The sequence below is a fragment of the Astatotilapia calliptera genome, chromosome 23 (genome assembly GCF_900246225.1).
Source record: "Astatotilapia calliptera chromosome 23, fAstCal1.2, whole genome shotgun sequence".
In the NCBI taxonomy this organism is placed as follows: Eukaryota; Metazoa; Chordata; class Actinopteri; order Cichliformes; family Cichlidae; genus Astatotilapia; species Astatotilapia calliptera.
In genome coordinates, this window is record NC_039323.1 from 25,335,629 (window position 1) to 25,350,810 (window position 15,182).

The 15,182-nt window shown below is 41.8% G+C and overlaps 1 protein-coding gene across 1 annotated transcript in view; it reads right to left on the reverse strand.

Annotated features, from left to right (window-relative positions):
* LOC113015807 (von Willebrand factor D and EGF domain-containing protein) overlaps positions 1-15,182 on the reverse strand; it is a 39,901-nt gene that overhangs the window by 11,793 nt on the left and 12,926 nt on the right. The window contains exons 13-22 of the mRNA XM_026158128.1: positions 14,215-15,119; positions 13,928-14,064; positions 13,685-13,846; positions 13,473-13,577; positions 11,410-11,524; positions 9,527-9,798; positions 9,183-9,402; positions 8,857-8,994; positions 3,418-3,888; positions 2,060-2,230 (exon numbers count right to left, since the gene is read on the reverse strand). Coding sequence (XP_026013913.1) covers positions 2,060-2,230; positions 3,418-3,888; positions 8,857-8,994; positions 9,183-9,402; positions 9,527-9,798; positions 11,410-11,524; positions 13,473-13,577; positions 13,685-13,846; positions 13,928-14,064; positions 14,215-15,119 — 2,696 coding nt within the window. The remainder of the gene's footprint in view (positions 1-2,059; positions 2,231-3,417; positions 3,889-8,856; positions 8,995-9,182; positions 9,403-9,526; positions 9,799-11,409; positions 11,525-13,472; positions 13,578-13,684; positions 13,847-13,927; positions 14,065-14,214; positions 15,120-15,182) is intronic.

Sequence of the window (15,182 nt, forward strand, 5' to 3'; positions counted from 1 at the left end):
CAGCACTTTGGTCATCTCCAGTGGTTTAAAAATATGTTACAGAAAGAAATATGATTTGGCCTTAACTAGAGTTAAGTAGAACAGCAGAGTGGCCTCAGTTACACAGGCCTCAGACTGGTGTGAGGGGTTATTGGCAGTTGCTGTGAAATAGATTGCCAGTCACGCACACTAGAGGCCTGTCACAAAGCTGCTTGCAACTACCAGTTACTAGGGAAAAATGTGTATTTTCCCAACTGATTGGTTAATGGTTGCTAGCTGTCTGTAGGTGAAAGTGGTCACAAAGAGAGTGCAGTATGAAAACCCTTGCCACTAGCAGATTGCTGCAGTCACATGTATTCTTATGACACTAACCTGCCTGCAAACAGTATGCAATTGCTCACAAAATTAGTGAAATTTGAAAAAAAAATTGTCTCAAGATGTAAACAGAAAATGTTTAACTTCAAAGTAAAAACTGCAACCAAGACATTTTAGAAGGTGCAACTTTTCAAATGACTGCCACTTCCTATTCATGTTGGATTTTTCACAGTCTCACCACTCTGTGAGTAGTTGGTAAGTATTTGTAGACAGCATCTTCCATACAAACAACTGGTGACAGCGTCCCAGTGACCAAAATAATTGTAAGGAGGTTTTCAGGGCAACATTATAAAGTTCTGTGTGACCAATTTCACCTAGCAACAGCTCGCAACCTTCAGCAACGACATGCCAAGCGGTTTATTCATTGGTGGTTAGCAGGGGTTTATTGATTGGTCTCTAGGCATGCATAACTGAGGTTTTAGCAATCAGTTTCATTGCAACCAGTCAGGGAATATAAATTTTTCCCTAGCGGCCAATGGTTACCAGGTCAACCAGCAACTAGATCTGAGGTACTGAGCCCTAAGATATTCATATTTCTACCCCAAAACGTAAATTTCCAGTCATAGCTTTGAAATCTTTACTGAGAAGCATTAGATTACTAAAATATGCTAAAGCAGCAGCTTTGGGTGCTACAGATCATGTCATTATAAAGCTGCCATTGATGTCATTCTGCTGTGTATCGCGTATGTGTCGCTGCGTACTAAACACAGCTTGACAGGCTTAACAGAAGTTTGACAGGAATCTGCAAAACGCTGCGTTAAATGATAAAATACAGCAAAATAAAACTAAAATTGAAAAGCAGAACATCTGGTCAAACGATGACATGCTGAAGGAAAAAAGCATGTCTGCTTTCAGTCCTTGGACAAATAAAAGTAAAGAGAAGAACAGCAAAGCAATTTAAGCGATTAATGTCTTGTTTGTGGTGATGTGACTCTCCAGACAAACACAGTCCACAATAAAGGGATTTAAGTTGGAATCAGACTGTCTCTTTAGAGTTGGGAGCCCCCCCACCATCTCCCCTTGTGTGAAGTCACATTAAGGAATCTGCTGTAGAAACTTTGTGGAACCGACTCAAAAAGCAATGCACCAGAGGTGGTTATTTCATTCAGGCAGTCTCCAACCACTTATGCTGATTTATCTCCTGCAATAAATGACATTCTTTCCAATCAAGAAAAACACATAAAGCAACATCAGGGAAACCAGAATATAACGAGTGCAAAATAAGCTCTTAAAAGCAGACCACAGTGTATGGAAGGATGCACATTACTGACAGATGTTTTCATCAGATTAATGCTTATTTTTGTCCTTTGAAAAACAACACAATGTGTTTTTGTACAAAGAATCGGAAGAATATGCTATATAGAGCAGACACCCCAATTTGGGCTGCTTTTGTGACTCAATTACAGCATTGACCAATCATGTGTGGGGCTAGATGTGACCCAAAGGTTATGAAACACCTGATGTCCAGCCAGTGTAAGTAGATCTATGGCTGAATTAAGTCAACAGCATTAGTTAGTTTAGGGTTAAAGGAAACTTCAACTGCATTCAACTGCTTTTTTTTTTTTTTTTTTTTTTTTAAATGTCCTAAAGGCCTGTGAAAAACTCTATAATCACTCTGGTTCCTGCAAAGTCCCTGACAAGACTTAAAAATCATGGAAGCTTATCCCCAAACGCATTAAAATATTAAATGTAAAAGCTCCCTCACCTTCCTTGGAGTTCTTCATGCAGATGCGACCGTTGCCATAAAGTCCAGGTGGGCAGCGGCCACAGACGTAGCCCACATGTGGCGGTCTGCGGTTGATGCATTGAACCCCAGGAAAGCAGGGCCTGCTGGCGCATGTAGCTGATAAACTGACAGCCAAAGACTTCACTGATCCTGGGAGATAAAGTTGTATGAGATCAATCATTGTCCTATAAGAAGGCTCGGATTGTAGCAAACACAATCTGCATCTCTGACATCTCTGAAAACATACAAATAAAACTGTTGCAAAGTTCATTTTTGCTTTCTTTCATTAGTTCTAGTCTTACAAGTATCAAATATTAATATACTTACAAATATCCTTGTGTGCTCTGTAATGGTTCAGACTAGAGTAGTAATAGGCAATGAGGAAAAAATCAACGATTACACTGACGGTGTTCCACCTTCAACCTGTGGGCGTTCACTTTTGATCACAAGGCACACAGGCCTCCTTGTGGGAGGCAACGTGTCTCCATACAGTCGCAGTCTGACCTCTCTCAAACAGATTGGTGAAGGTTTACAAATAGTTGCAAACTCATTTATAAATGCAGACAGACTGCCAATGAGTTTATCACAGTTAATCCCGTATTATCATAAACAGTAAGTAACTGACGCATGTAATTGCCAACTTGACTCCATTCAATTGCAACCAAGCCTGATTTGATCTTATTGCTTGTTTTATAACTATCTTGATGCACTGATGACTCATTGAAGACGGCAGCTGACTGCGAGTGATCACAGATCTGGTCCTCGTCTTTGAAACAACCATTTCAAGAAGCAGCAAAATTGAAAGTTGCTCACAAACGATCGCAATGATCTTGGGTGTGCCATGGTCTCCACTGATTTTCCTATTGTGACTGCAGCATTAGCTCTGTAAGGTAACATATCATTGAACTACAGTTTTCCTGAATACAGAGTAAAAAAACAATATTTTTTTTGTCTAAATTGTTTTTGTTTTATGTGAATTTCCCTGTTTCTGAATGGTTGTTCAAGCACACACAGTGGTAAGATCTCCAAAAAAAGATCACATTGGTCGGTTGTTCCTAACATCTGAAAACGACCTGTTTAAGTGTTCTCAAATTGAAATCCTGAATCCCCTTAGGGCAGCTTTTATAGCTAAACTAAAAAAAATATGTATACTACAGTATGTGAATTATTTTCCTGGTACTTATTTTAATGACTGTGATAAAACATTATGGCCAGAATGACTGAATGTTCCCTTTTAAAGTCTCCTTGTCTTCATACTTGCTTGAGGCTCAGCACAGCGTGATACCTCGCACATTAAGGAAAACTTAAATGGAATTTATTGGAAATTTGGGGCTTACCTGCAGCTGGTCTATCATGATCTGATGGTGAAGCTACAGTCGGAGGATTGCTTGTAGTGTTTCTGAATTTAGATTGCTCCTGTTTGACTCGGCGTGGAACAATCTCTGAGAGGTTCTTGAACATGTCTGTGTTAGTCCTGGATAGGTTTAGGTTAGCTGCTTGAGTTTCCCGTGAAGAATCAATATTTGTTTGGGGAACGGTTGGTGTTTTGCGCCTGCTGGTTTCTGCTATTGTGACTTCAGGGCTGGAGCTAATTCCTGCTGTCCTTGTCCAGGTGGTTGATTTCATTTGTGGGTCAATTCTTGGAACTGTTTTCCTGGCCTCAGCTGTCATCTGCGGGGAGCTACCGCTTGAGGTCTTCAGGAAAGCGCCTGTCTTTATTTTGGGTGGTTGGAGCAGAACATCTGGTGTCTCGTAGCCAGTCATATGAGGAGCAGATGTTGAAGGGAAGGCAGCTGGACTGAGAAATACTGTAATAAGAAAGCCACTAATTATGTTCTGGATTGCTATCCTCAATTTTTACATCCAATTGAGCATCAAGATCACCCACTTCAGAACACATTGCATTAAATCAATAATAAAGGACCAAAAAAGAGAGATGGTACAGTGAAGGATGTGGAGGTTGCTGTAAATCAGAAAACCTGGAAGGGCTCAAAAGGTTACGTTTAATGAACTGTGACTCCCAGCAAGAGACGAGACCTTGGGTCAAGTTTGTGTAAAGATATCTCTTGCCACAGTAGTAGCAGAAAACCTCAACAGGCTTCAGACATGGCAGCAGGTCAAATAATCTGACTCATCCTGCTTTACTACAGCAAAGACTTCTTACTTACTAGAATTAAGGCAGATTCAATAAGACTTTGGAGTCTAGTTTTGAATGCCTCTCCAAAACCTTTACCTTTGACACTTGACTTTTCTCAACTTTTTCATTAGAACTGAACTTCCTTCTGCCCGGTTGACTCGTCAAAACTACCAATGACGGTTGATTTGTCAAACCACAACTGATTAGTTGGAGAGGTTAAAGGGTTTAAAGGGTTCGTTTCATTAATCTCAAGGTAACTGCTTTGTAGCTTTGGGTGTGTATTGCTAAGTTTCTTTTCTTTCTGAATAACCTGTACTTAATGTGCAATTGTTGTGCAACTGATGATCTGGAACCTTCAGCATCAAATACTAAAAGACTGAAGTGAGTTTATGAATGTATTTGAGCCTGTATGTATACTTTTGAGCCTTTTTGGATTATAAAAAATCCAAAATAAATTCAAACTTCTGCACACAATTCTTGTTTTAAAGACATATGCTGTCCAATTATTCCACCGTGGAAATAGAACATTTCAAAGAAATCCTCAAAAGAACCACATTTACTATGACATTCATGCCGTTGGTGAGTGGATCTAAACTTGTGACCTGCTTGTCATTTAAAATTTAAGGACCTTGTCCAACTCCACTGACACATAAAGTTATGCGTCTTAAAATGAACTGAGCGTAGAGGTCAAACAAGTCAAGCTGAAGGCCCTCAGTGGACATGTGGAGGATTAAAGAACAAAGGGGATTAGGAAATCCAACTATCTGTCCCTGTGAATCTTCTGCCACAAGGTCCCATAAAAATGGCAAATAATATGCTGCTGAGTTTAATTAATGTTCTGTGCTTTACTGTAGACCCAGATTTTTTTTCCTTTTAGGGGCAGAAACTCCTGTAAACACACACCACAGAGTTCTTCTGTTACTGGAAGGATAATGTGACTGCAGGAATGCAACATCAGCCCCAGTGCTTACGCAAATAATATAAAGCACCTTGAGGCAATATGGTTAATTTGGCACTATGTAAATAAAACTGAATTGAATAGAATATGGATCAACATGATGTCTTTTAGGTGAGAATTCTGGGGCTTTTTTTCTCTTTAGATCGTGAAAGCAACTAATTTAACCCTGTATTAATATTCACCTTGACAAGTATGGGTACGTGCACCAGTGTTGTGCTTGCAGCATGCTGTTAACTTCTCATCTTCAGTTAACAATATCTTTGTAGTTAAAATCCAGGAACCAAAAGTGAAACAATTCCCGTAGACACCCATAAATCCTGGAGTTAGGAACGTGACTGCTCTGCCTAACTCGGGGGTGTCGAACCCCAGACCTCGAGGGCCGGTGTCCTGCAGGTTTTAGATATCACCCTGGGTCAACACACCTGAACCAAATGATAAGTTAATTACCAGAGAACGTCTGGAGAACGTCAAGACATGTTGAGGAGGTCGTTTAGCCATTTAAATCAGCTGTGTTGGATCAAGGACACATCTAAAACCTGCAGGAATCGCCCACTACTGATCATTAAATAGAATGCAGGTTTATGGCAGGATTTGTATTGTGACAAGTATCTTAATTGAGATAGCATTTCTTCGTCACGTCACCATAGCTGCCTAAAGACACGGTCATGTTCCTTGAATGTTGGAGAAAAAAGACAGATCTCTGCATGCCTGAAAAATAATAACTGATTAGCCATTAGCCTTGAAAATTTTGGAAACACCCTCTTTGACCTAAAACAAAGTGTGCTTCAACATCGAGGCATTTCCCACCGACTGGCACAGATTGCAACAATATAAAGGAAACAAATAAAGCTGCAGGTTTGCAACAGCAGAAGTTACCATATTATGCATGTATTTTTATATAATTACTGAGTTTTGGTGGAAGCCAAAAGTCTTTCCAAAACAACGTGAGCAGTCACAGTACAAGGCAGCACTATCAGCCATCTGGTTTCCATTCACTGCTGAGTGCTCCTCCGGGACACACGGCTCCAATGAACGAATTCACTCTTTTTTTGGATAGCTGCTTTAATTTAAATGTAGTTGGAACAACAACAAAATTAGCTACAAGTTTGCTGGAATGCTCGAACCAATATCACAGCAACAAACAGATGAACATATGATAAATGCTGCTGGGAAATGAATAGAGAAATTGACTATTTTTTTATTATGTGAGGCTGTAAACTGTACAGAGGGGCTACACCCTCTCAGACAACAGCAGTGTCTGTTAAACTCAGGGCTGTTTTGGAAAGCAGGATTAACTATAGGAAAATAAGTGGTCTCGTTTGGGTGCCGTGACGCCACCTGACGTTACTTAATCACGCCTAGCTTCCTTTCAGTTTCTGCTCAAGACATATACTATTGTGTAGGGCTGGGCCATATTATACCGTTCACGGTAATACCGGTATAATGTTAGGCAACGATAGGAAAATGAAATATCGCGATAGAATGGGAGTAAAACGCGCATGCGCAGTGCCTTTGTTTTCATACGCACATGGCCGATTGTTGAGTGAAACAGATGAACCAGAATTGGTTTGTAAAAATGGTGCAACTTCCGTGATGTGGAACTGGTTTGGTGTTTGTCCGTCAGATACACAACAAAGCACATTTTTTTGCAGAACATGCAAGCGGCCGTTCTAAGATGCTCTTAAATCTGGGAGTAATCTGGGTCCTAAACTCCGTATGCTTCAGGTCAAACAACACTGCAGCATCACTTAGAGTTAAAAACTGTCTAAATTCTTTCATCTTTAATAAAACGATCAGCATTGCTGCTTTACCAGGTGTAACTATAAAGTTTAACTTCCAGGCATCCATGAAAACAAAAGTTATTACATTTAACGGAGTTAGAAGTTAGCAGGAAGCTAGCGGAAGTTAGCTCGCTAGTTTCGCTAGTTACCTAAGCATGATATTGCATGTTCTGACTGAGAGATTTCTGAAAAAATTCAAACGTACAGCTCTGCTATCACTTCCAACATAAATGAAGACAGGAAACTAAACAGCAGTGACGTTTGTAGGGTTACTGAAGTTTGGCTAGCTGGTATATAATGATGTGCTACGTGATCGCTAGCGACACAGCTATGTTAGCATAACATAAACAGTGAAGCTGGAGGACGAACACTAACACTTTTCCACTTATAAAAGTTAACGTGAAGGTTCTTCATGGTTAGAGACAAATGCAATCGCATGGCAGGATGCTGTAAACGGACCAAACTTCAGTCAGGAGAACAACTGAGATAATCCAGCCACAATACGAGGTTAGTCATTAATATACTGCAACAACATGGGAATAGAGCAGCTACCAGAGAATTCAACATTAATGAATCAATGGTACAGAAGTGGAGGAAGCAAGAAGAATGAGTTTAATAAAGTTTGATTTATCTGACTGCTTTGTTTCGCTTAATGTGCCTTATAATCCCGTGCACCTTATGGTCCGAAAAATGCGTACTGCACACTGCAGTTTAATGTTGCAAAGCACCTCTTTTTAACTTCAGTGGATATTATACATGGTTATGCTCAGGATATGTCAGCCCATTTCTACTGGAAATGCCTTTTGGTTAAACTTTCAGCAAGGAATTTGCATTTGCACTGTTACATTTTTATAAAGCTTTAATGTACATAAAAACCAGCTTCTTGTTTAAGTGAAAATAAATGGAAGGTTGTCTTTTTGCGCTAGTAATGTTGTGGAGTTGTATTTTGTCTTGCATCAATTATATCGTCGGTTATATCGTTATCGCAAATTTTCAAATATATATCGTGATAAATATTTTTGGCCATATCGCCCTGCTCTACTATTGTGGTCAGAAGTTTACATCTACTCATCATGGGCACGAATGTCATGGCAATTTTGGGCTTTTAATGATTTCTTTGAACTGTTCTTTTTCCAGGGTGGAATGATTGCACAGCATGCAATGGGACAATGCTGTACAGCACTGTACAGTTAATGACTTCAAAAAAACAAGAACTGGGCGCACACGTTTGAAGTTGTGTTGGATTTTCTCTAATCCACACTGGGCCAAAAGTGTACATACAGGCTAAAATACAGACACACACTCCCACTAATATTTTGTCGGGTCCCTTATGTCATTTAGCAAGTTGCACCTCGACCAGATGCGTTTGGTAGCCTTAACCAAGCTTCTGGTTCAGTCTGGTTATCTGACCACTCATCATGGAAGAGTTGGTTTGCATTAGGGTCAGTTAGCCATAGACTTCTATACAATCTGGCTTCTTCCTGAAACCAGAGGGGTCACCCCCTGCTGGGTATTATAAATAATGCACAATTAAAGAACTTCCACACAGCCTTAATATTTCCAGACCTAGAAGCTACATTTTCTGTCACTTATTCTGGTGACAGGGGCAGCAGTTTAAGCAGGCATGCCCAGACCTTCCTCTCAACAGCCACCTCCTCTCTCTTATGGGGGGCAGAAGCAGATATATTCCCAAGCCGGCTGAAACACATAATCTCACCAGGTCTGCCTAGGGGTCCACTCCCATGCTGGGAAAACCTCAATTAGCAGGCATGCAGGAGGCATCCACCTCAATGGCTCCTTTAAATGTGGAGGAGCAGAGGCTCACGAATGAGTGTCTCTTAGTGGAGCTCCATTTTTTATAAACTGCCTATGGGTAGTAATGCAGTAAGCCCATACTTACCAGTGCACGAAGTCCCATTTCCCACCATTCCTTTGGGGCAGGGGCCGCAGCCATAGGAGCCAAAGCTGTTGAAGCACTGCACTCCCGGAAAACAGGGCTTCCTTTCACATTCATTGATATCCTCCAGACACGTTAAACCTGCCAAAAACACACACAGAGGATGTTGATTCTGTAATCAAAAACCATCACTGGGATTAATCCTCCGCGACTGCAAACATGTGATGTCAGAACAGCCCAGTGTGTCTAAACAAAACAGCCTTAAACATCAAGGGCTTTTATTTTGTTCATTTTTGATTAAAAATCTTTAGGTTTTTAATCATTCTTACCTCGCAGCCCTGCAGGACACTCGCACCTGTACCCACCGGCCACGTTGATGCACTTGCTGCCCAAGCATGGAGCCGACAGACATTCGTCTATGTCGTCGGCGCAGAGTTTGCCCTGAGTACCCTCGGGACACACACACAGGTACTTCCCACTGCCGGCGGGAAAGTTAATATCCGTCACGCATGAGCGTCCATTCTGGCAGCCACACGGCACCACGACAATCTGTGTTGCAGATGGGAAACACAGACACTGCTGAGGAATGTCTGGATTTTATTAATATCTAACAACATCAGTGTATCACATTTACATCAGCAGACTACTGCTTAGCAGCTTATCCCCACTCTACCTCCACAGTGAAGGTGCTCTGGGCGTTACACTCGTCAGACAGCGTAAAGCGGACAGAGCTGCTCGTCCGGAGCCCCTCCTTCTCTGGAACTGATGGGACCCTCCAGATAAGGAGGCCAGCAGGGGAGAGGACAGCACCTTCTGGTCCCTCTTCCAGCTGGAAGAGAAGGGCCGAGCCCTCGGGGTCCGATGCAGTAAACTGGAAGACGAAGTTCTCGCTGGAGAATGTCTGCAAGTCGCTTTGAGGCCGGTGGAAGGTCGGAGGCTTGTTGACTGATAATGCAGACAAAAACAGACTGAGATGCACTTCATCCCACCTCTTATTCCCACCGTACTATTTACTGTCTTCCTACTACAAGCGTTTGATGACAGGAGCTTCCTGTGCTGAAATAAGCTCTTTACAGGGAACCCTGGTTTGGCAAAAACACACCTCCAGGTTTGTTCTGGAACAATCATTGTAAGCACGCATGACCGCCTCTGGACTTGAGCTTTTCTTTTCTTTTCAGCTTTATTTCCCAGTAATGTTTTGGCTGAGGCTGAGGTATGCCACATTAAACAAGAGCTAGACTGAAAATCAGTGGCAACAGGTCTGATGGAGTGACAGATCCAGATTTGACTTTCTTGGTTGAAATCATTGTCAGTATGTACAGAGGAGGTCAGCAGAGAGCTACAACAGGGAGTGACTACAGCCATCTATAAAACACGGTGGAGGCTCTGCCATGGTTTGGGCTCCATTTCAGTCAGTGGTGTTGGAAAACTTCTCAAAATTGATCAATTATGAACACAGAAAATATTTTGAGCTACTATGCAATGCTATCTGGAAAGCATCTGATAGACAGTAGCTTCATTTTTCATCACAACAATGATCCCAAACACACTGCCAATGCAATAAATACCTGGATAGAAAAACACACAGTGGAGCACTATCAGTCATGGATCGGCCTCCCCAGAGCCCGGACCTCAACACTACTGAAGCAGTGTGGGATCATGTGGACAGAGAACAGAACAAAAGGCAGAAACATCCAAAGAAGAGCTTTGAATGTCCTTCAAGAAGCCTGGAGAACTATTCCTGAAGACAACTTAAAGAAATCACAAGAAAGCTGCCTAAGAGAGACAGAATGTGCTGAAGAATAAAGGTGGTCACACCAAATATTGACTTTCAAGCTTGTTAGAATTGTACAAACTCATATACCTCATATACTGTATGTACATACATGTTTATGCGTTTCCTGCCTTCCTAAAAGAGGATTTTCACTTTATTTTGTACTAAAGTGTAAACCGATATTGGTGGACAGCAGCGTCAGTATGGATCATAACTGTATATTTATTATATAAGATGAATATACAGCTTAATTTTTATAGATGCATTCAAGTTCATCTGTATATTGTGTTTTGTTCTTGTGCATTTATTCCTCTGTTTTCTACTTTGTAGTTGAGTTTTGAGACGTGAAAACTGAGAAAATAAAATCCATTTCTACATTTTAATCCTTAAAGTAAGACTAACTGTTACGCTGGTCATTTATTCCAGCGTCCCTTTGCTTTTTGCATGAATCTTGCCTGTCTGTGCTGCTGTGGAAACCAACCATGTGATTTACTCCCGCTCCGAGAGTGGTTAAGTGGCAGGTCAGGGCATGCTGGGAAACCTAAACCTCTGCTCCTTTGATCTGCTAATGGAGACAAACAGGACCACAGTTGGATGGCTACCACTGCACTGACACGGTGAGATAAATGCCTTTTTTCCCTGATGTTGTTCATCTCGAGTTGACTGGAAGGCAGATAGAAAACCAAGTACACGGGCAGAATTTAATGATGGTTCTGAGTTTGTTTAGGTAGAAAATGTTGTTCTCCTTTCAGACGGTGAGATCCACTTCGAGTTGTGTGTACCTTGGTTCACAGACCAGGTGAATTTGGAGGCGTCTGGGTCACAGAGGAGGCAAGGACTGCTGGGATTGGAGTCTCCTGCTGCAAAACACATCCCATCGATGTTGCATGTCCGCTCCTGACAAACAAAGAGAAGCAAACAGATCTGCTTGTGGACTCACTTTTTTTTCAATATTAGCATGTTTTCACATTTTAAAACACATTTTTTTCAGGTGTTTTGTTTAGTGATGAACAGGAAATCAGCTCTAAACACACATCTCTACTGAAGTTAATTCAGTTTAGCTCAGTCTTGGCAGCCACATGTCTACATACTGTTTGTCTACAGCTGTTTGTGTGTTTTTGCTCTGGGCTGTTTGTCTGTCTCCCATAAAACACAGTTCCAGGAACAACAGGACCCCTCACGTACCTCTTTTACACAGAATGTAGAGATTTAAAATAGCCAACTGCTGCTGCTGCTGTAGTCGTCCAAGCAGCAGACCGTCTCGCCCCCCCCCAACAGCATGTAAAATGCCTCATCACACTTTTCCACTAAACACCCACTGAATCACATCTGCATCCTCAATCAGCATCCCCGACTAGCACGAACAAACGTTGGAGTGTCCAGGTTTTCATAACATGTCACCTGTTGAGACCATGTGAATAAGAACAGACCAGCAAAAACAGAGCAGGCTGTCTCACAGCCTAATTTATGGGCCTTTTGTCTCCTCCAGTGCCTAACAACTGTCCCTGTGCCCTTCTAGTACAAGAGTGTTTTGCCGTTCTTCAGCTGATGGCTCGGAACAAAGTTTATTTTAGCAATTATGATTTTGTGGATACTTACACACTATGGTTAGTCTTATTTATAAACTGTAAATGAAACAAGGGTATGCATTTTGGTTTTCAAAAAGAAGTTAAACCATTGTGAAAGCTTTGTAAACAAAAGAGAAAAATGATCATACGTCTCACTTGACCCATCCATCCACCCATGACTACAGTAAACATTTTATGATGAGTTTATGATCTTAACTGCTGGTTTCAAGTCTAAAGCTTCCATCACACGGGCCTAAGGACTAGTTAGCAATGATTTGCCAACCACTGGTTGCTAAGAAAAAGTGCAAATTCCTCAACCGGTTAACGAGTGATTACTGGCAGTTGCTAGCATAAAACTGGTTGCCAAGATGTATATGGTGCTTTCAAAGGGTGATCTACTGACCTGCAAGCACTGTCCACCCAGAATTGTCATAGGACCACTTGGTCAATGGGTAACATATAAGCCTATTGGCCCTTTGCAATAACAAGATAACAATAACAAGATAATAACAAGAAGTTTTTAAATTATAAATGTAACTCAATTACAATAAAAGTACGGTGGCCCCTAGAGACAAAGTACGTACAAACTCCAAAACACAAAGGAAGTGCTCCAGGATGCTAGGGGCAGTGTTGAGCTCGATTTGCAAAAAAAAAAACCCGGCAAGTTTGTTGCAAACACATGGAGTTGCTGGAAAACACCTGCAAGGAAAGAACAACCACACTCATGTATATTCAAATAATTTAAAAAAAAAAGTTCATTTACCTGTTACTACCACACACCAAATCCGGTCGTTGGTACTTCCTGGCTTGTGTAGCTACTAGGTAACAAAAGCTTGCACGTGCTTCGGAGCTTGTATGTGCTTTGGAATTTGTATGTGCTTTGTCTCTAGGGGCCACCGTAGAAAAGCATATAAACCAAGATTAAAACTTCTGAAATGTATATAGTGACTGAAACTTTACAATAAAGCAACTGTTTCCTATGATCGACATCAGGGCAAATAAAGAATTTTAAAATTGTGAAAAGTAGCAAATGGGATTTCTCAAATTAAGGGCTCCAGATGGACAAACATCCATATTTTGGCATTTTTTCGACTTCCCTACCCTTTTCTGAGTGCTTTACAAACAAAAAATAAAGATGGCAAACAAATGATGCCAATTTTAATAATGAATAATAATAAAAATAATACTTTTCATTAAGATGTTATCCATCTTAATGAAAAGTATTTTTATTAGCTTCCCAAGAACAAAAACATTGCTCCGTCTTGCATGCGAGTTACCTTTAACTTACAGAGTCCAGAGCGTGAGGCCTCACAGACCTGACAAATACCATCGTAGATTGTCAGCGTCTTTGCCTGGCTGTACTGAGAGCCGTCATTGCTGACCTAGTACAGAAAAAGAGGAAGGCGATAACGCAAAGACCTTTAGACAAAGCAGTCAACACCTAACAAAAGAGATTTTAATTCCAAGTGAAAATGAGAATGAGCCTTGCCTTAATCTCCCAGCGTGCGTATGGTTTGTCATCCATCATAAAGTCTTCTGTATTGATGGCAGCAGTGCTCAGAGATGGTACAGCACAGTCTAAAACCTTGGAGCTGAGGAAGGTGGCTTTTGTTCGCTGTTTTTCCCCTGGAACCCACGCTTTGTTTATGTACTGCAGAAGGAATTCAAAGGAAAGGTGAACAAAACAGCACTTGAACTCTCTTAATTGATTTTAGCCTTAGCCTCATCTCACCTTCAGTCTAGTGGCATAGCAGCTTAGGTCAGGAGAGTCAATGAAACCGAGGCCAAAGACCCGAATGCTGCGACAGTCGAAAACTCGAATATCACAGAGGCCACTGTTCTCCAAATCGGTTATCTCAACCGGTTGGCCTATTAGAAGAGAGACTGCTCAAAGGCAAGTTTTTTTTGACTTGATATAACTAATTTCAAGTTTTAAGAGATTAGTATCAGTGTGACTTTTAATCTACTTTACTCTGTAGTTGTATGTTTGGTATATGTATAACTGTTCCTGATACTCACTGACAGCCAGGCTGCAGTCATGGAAGCTGTAGTTGGGAAAACACTGGCAGCCCCACTCTGTACACTCTCCATTTCCATTGCAGAAATTGGGGCATCGCAGTGCAGTAATCACTTCCCCATGCGTTCCCGGTGTACTGGCCACCTCCAAGGCTCTGTGGGTCAGATTTTCCAGCAGCTTTCTCTCACATTCATTCTCCAGGTATGGCAACAGCGCCTCTTCCCATCCCAGGTCATCTTTAAGCTGTAGGTCTAGCATGCAGAGATCCACTGCCTCACCAAGGCGGCGTCCCAGCAGCTCCCGGCACACTGCTCCAACAGTGGAGTTGACCAAAGCCAGTTGGCATACTTCAAGGGCTTTGGCTGAGGTGAGACCACTTGGCGTGGGCCACTGGGGTTGCACCTCTGGTCGAGCTTCCACCTGGTGATCCTCTGGGAAAAAGTAGGCGTAGCTTTCCAGATCAGCCTGGCTTAGGCTCTGTGCCATTAACACAGGCTGGAATGACGCCTGTCTCTTTGGCCTGTCAACAGAAAGCAGAAGATCCTTTCTGAACTCATCGTCCAGTTCAGGATCCCTGTCACTGTTCTGATTATTCTTGCCGTGAAACCAGAGGTGCCGCCTCTCGACAGGGTGACTGCTGAAGGCAGATATATCCAGAATGCTTTCCTCTTTTTCCAGGCTCTTGATGTATTCGACTGTTGTGTCCATTGAGGGGAACACAGATGTGTAATCCACATTATCATATGCTATGCAGTCTGAGTGAGCAGAGGGATTGTACAAGTTTCTCGTCCCCCTTCCAGCTTCTTGAGAAGTGCTGGATCCTGTTTGGCACCGACAGAAAGGCCTCCTGAGGTCCTGTGTCATACCAGGAGGTGTTTTGTCAAATAAACTCTCACCAGGAGCTATCCTAACACACACAAAGTAAAGGAAAACAAATAACGTTGTGGAGACTTCAGCTGAATTATGGTGG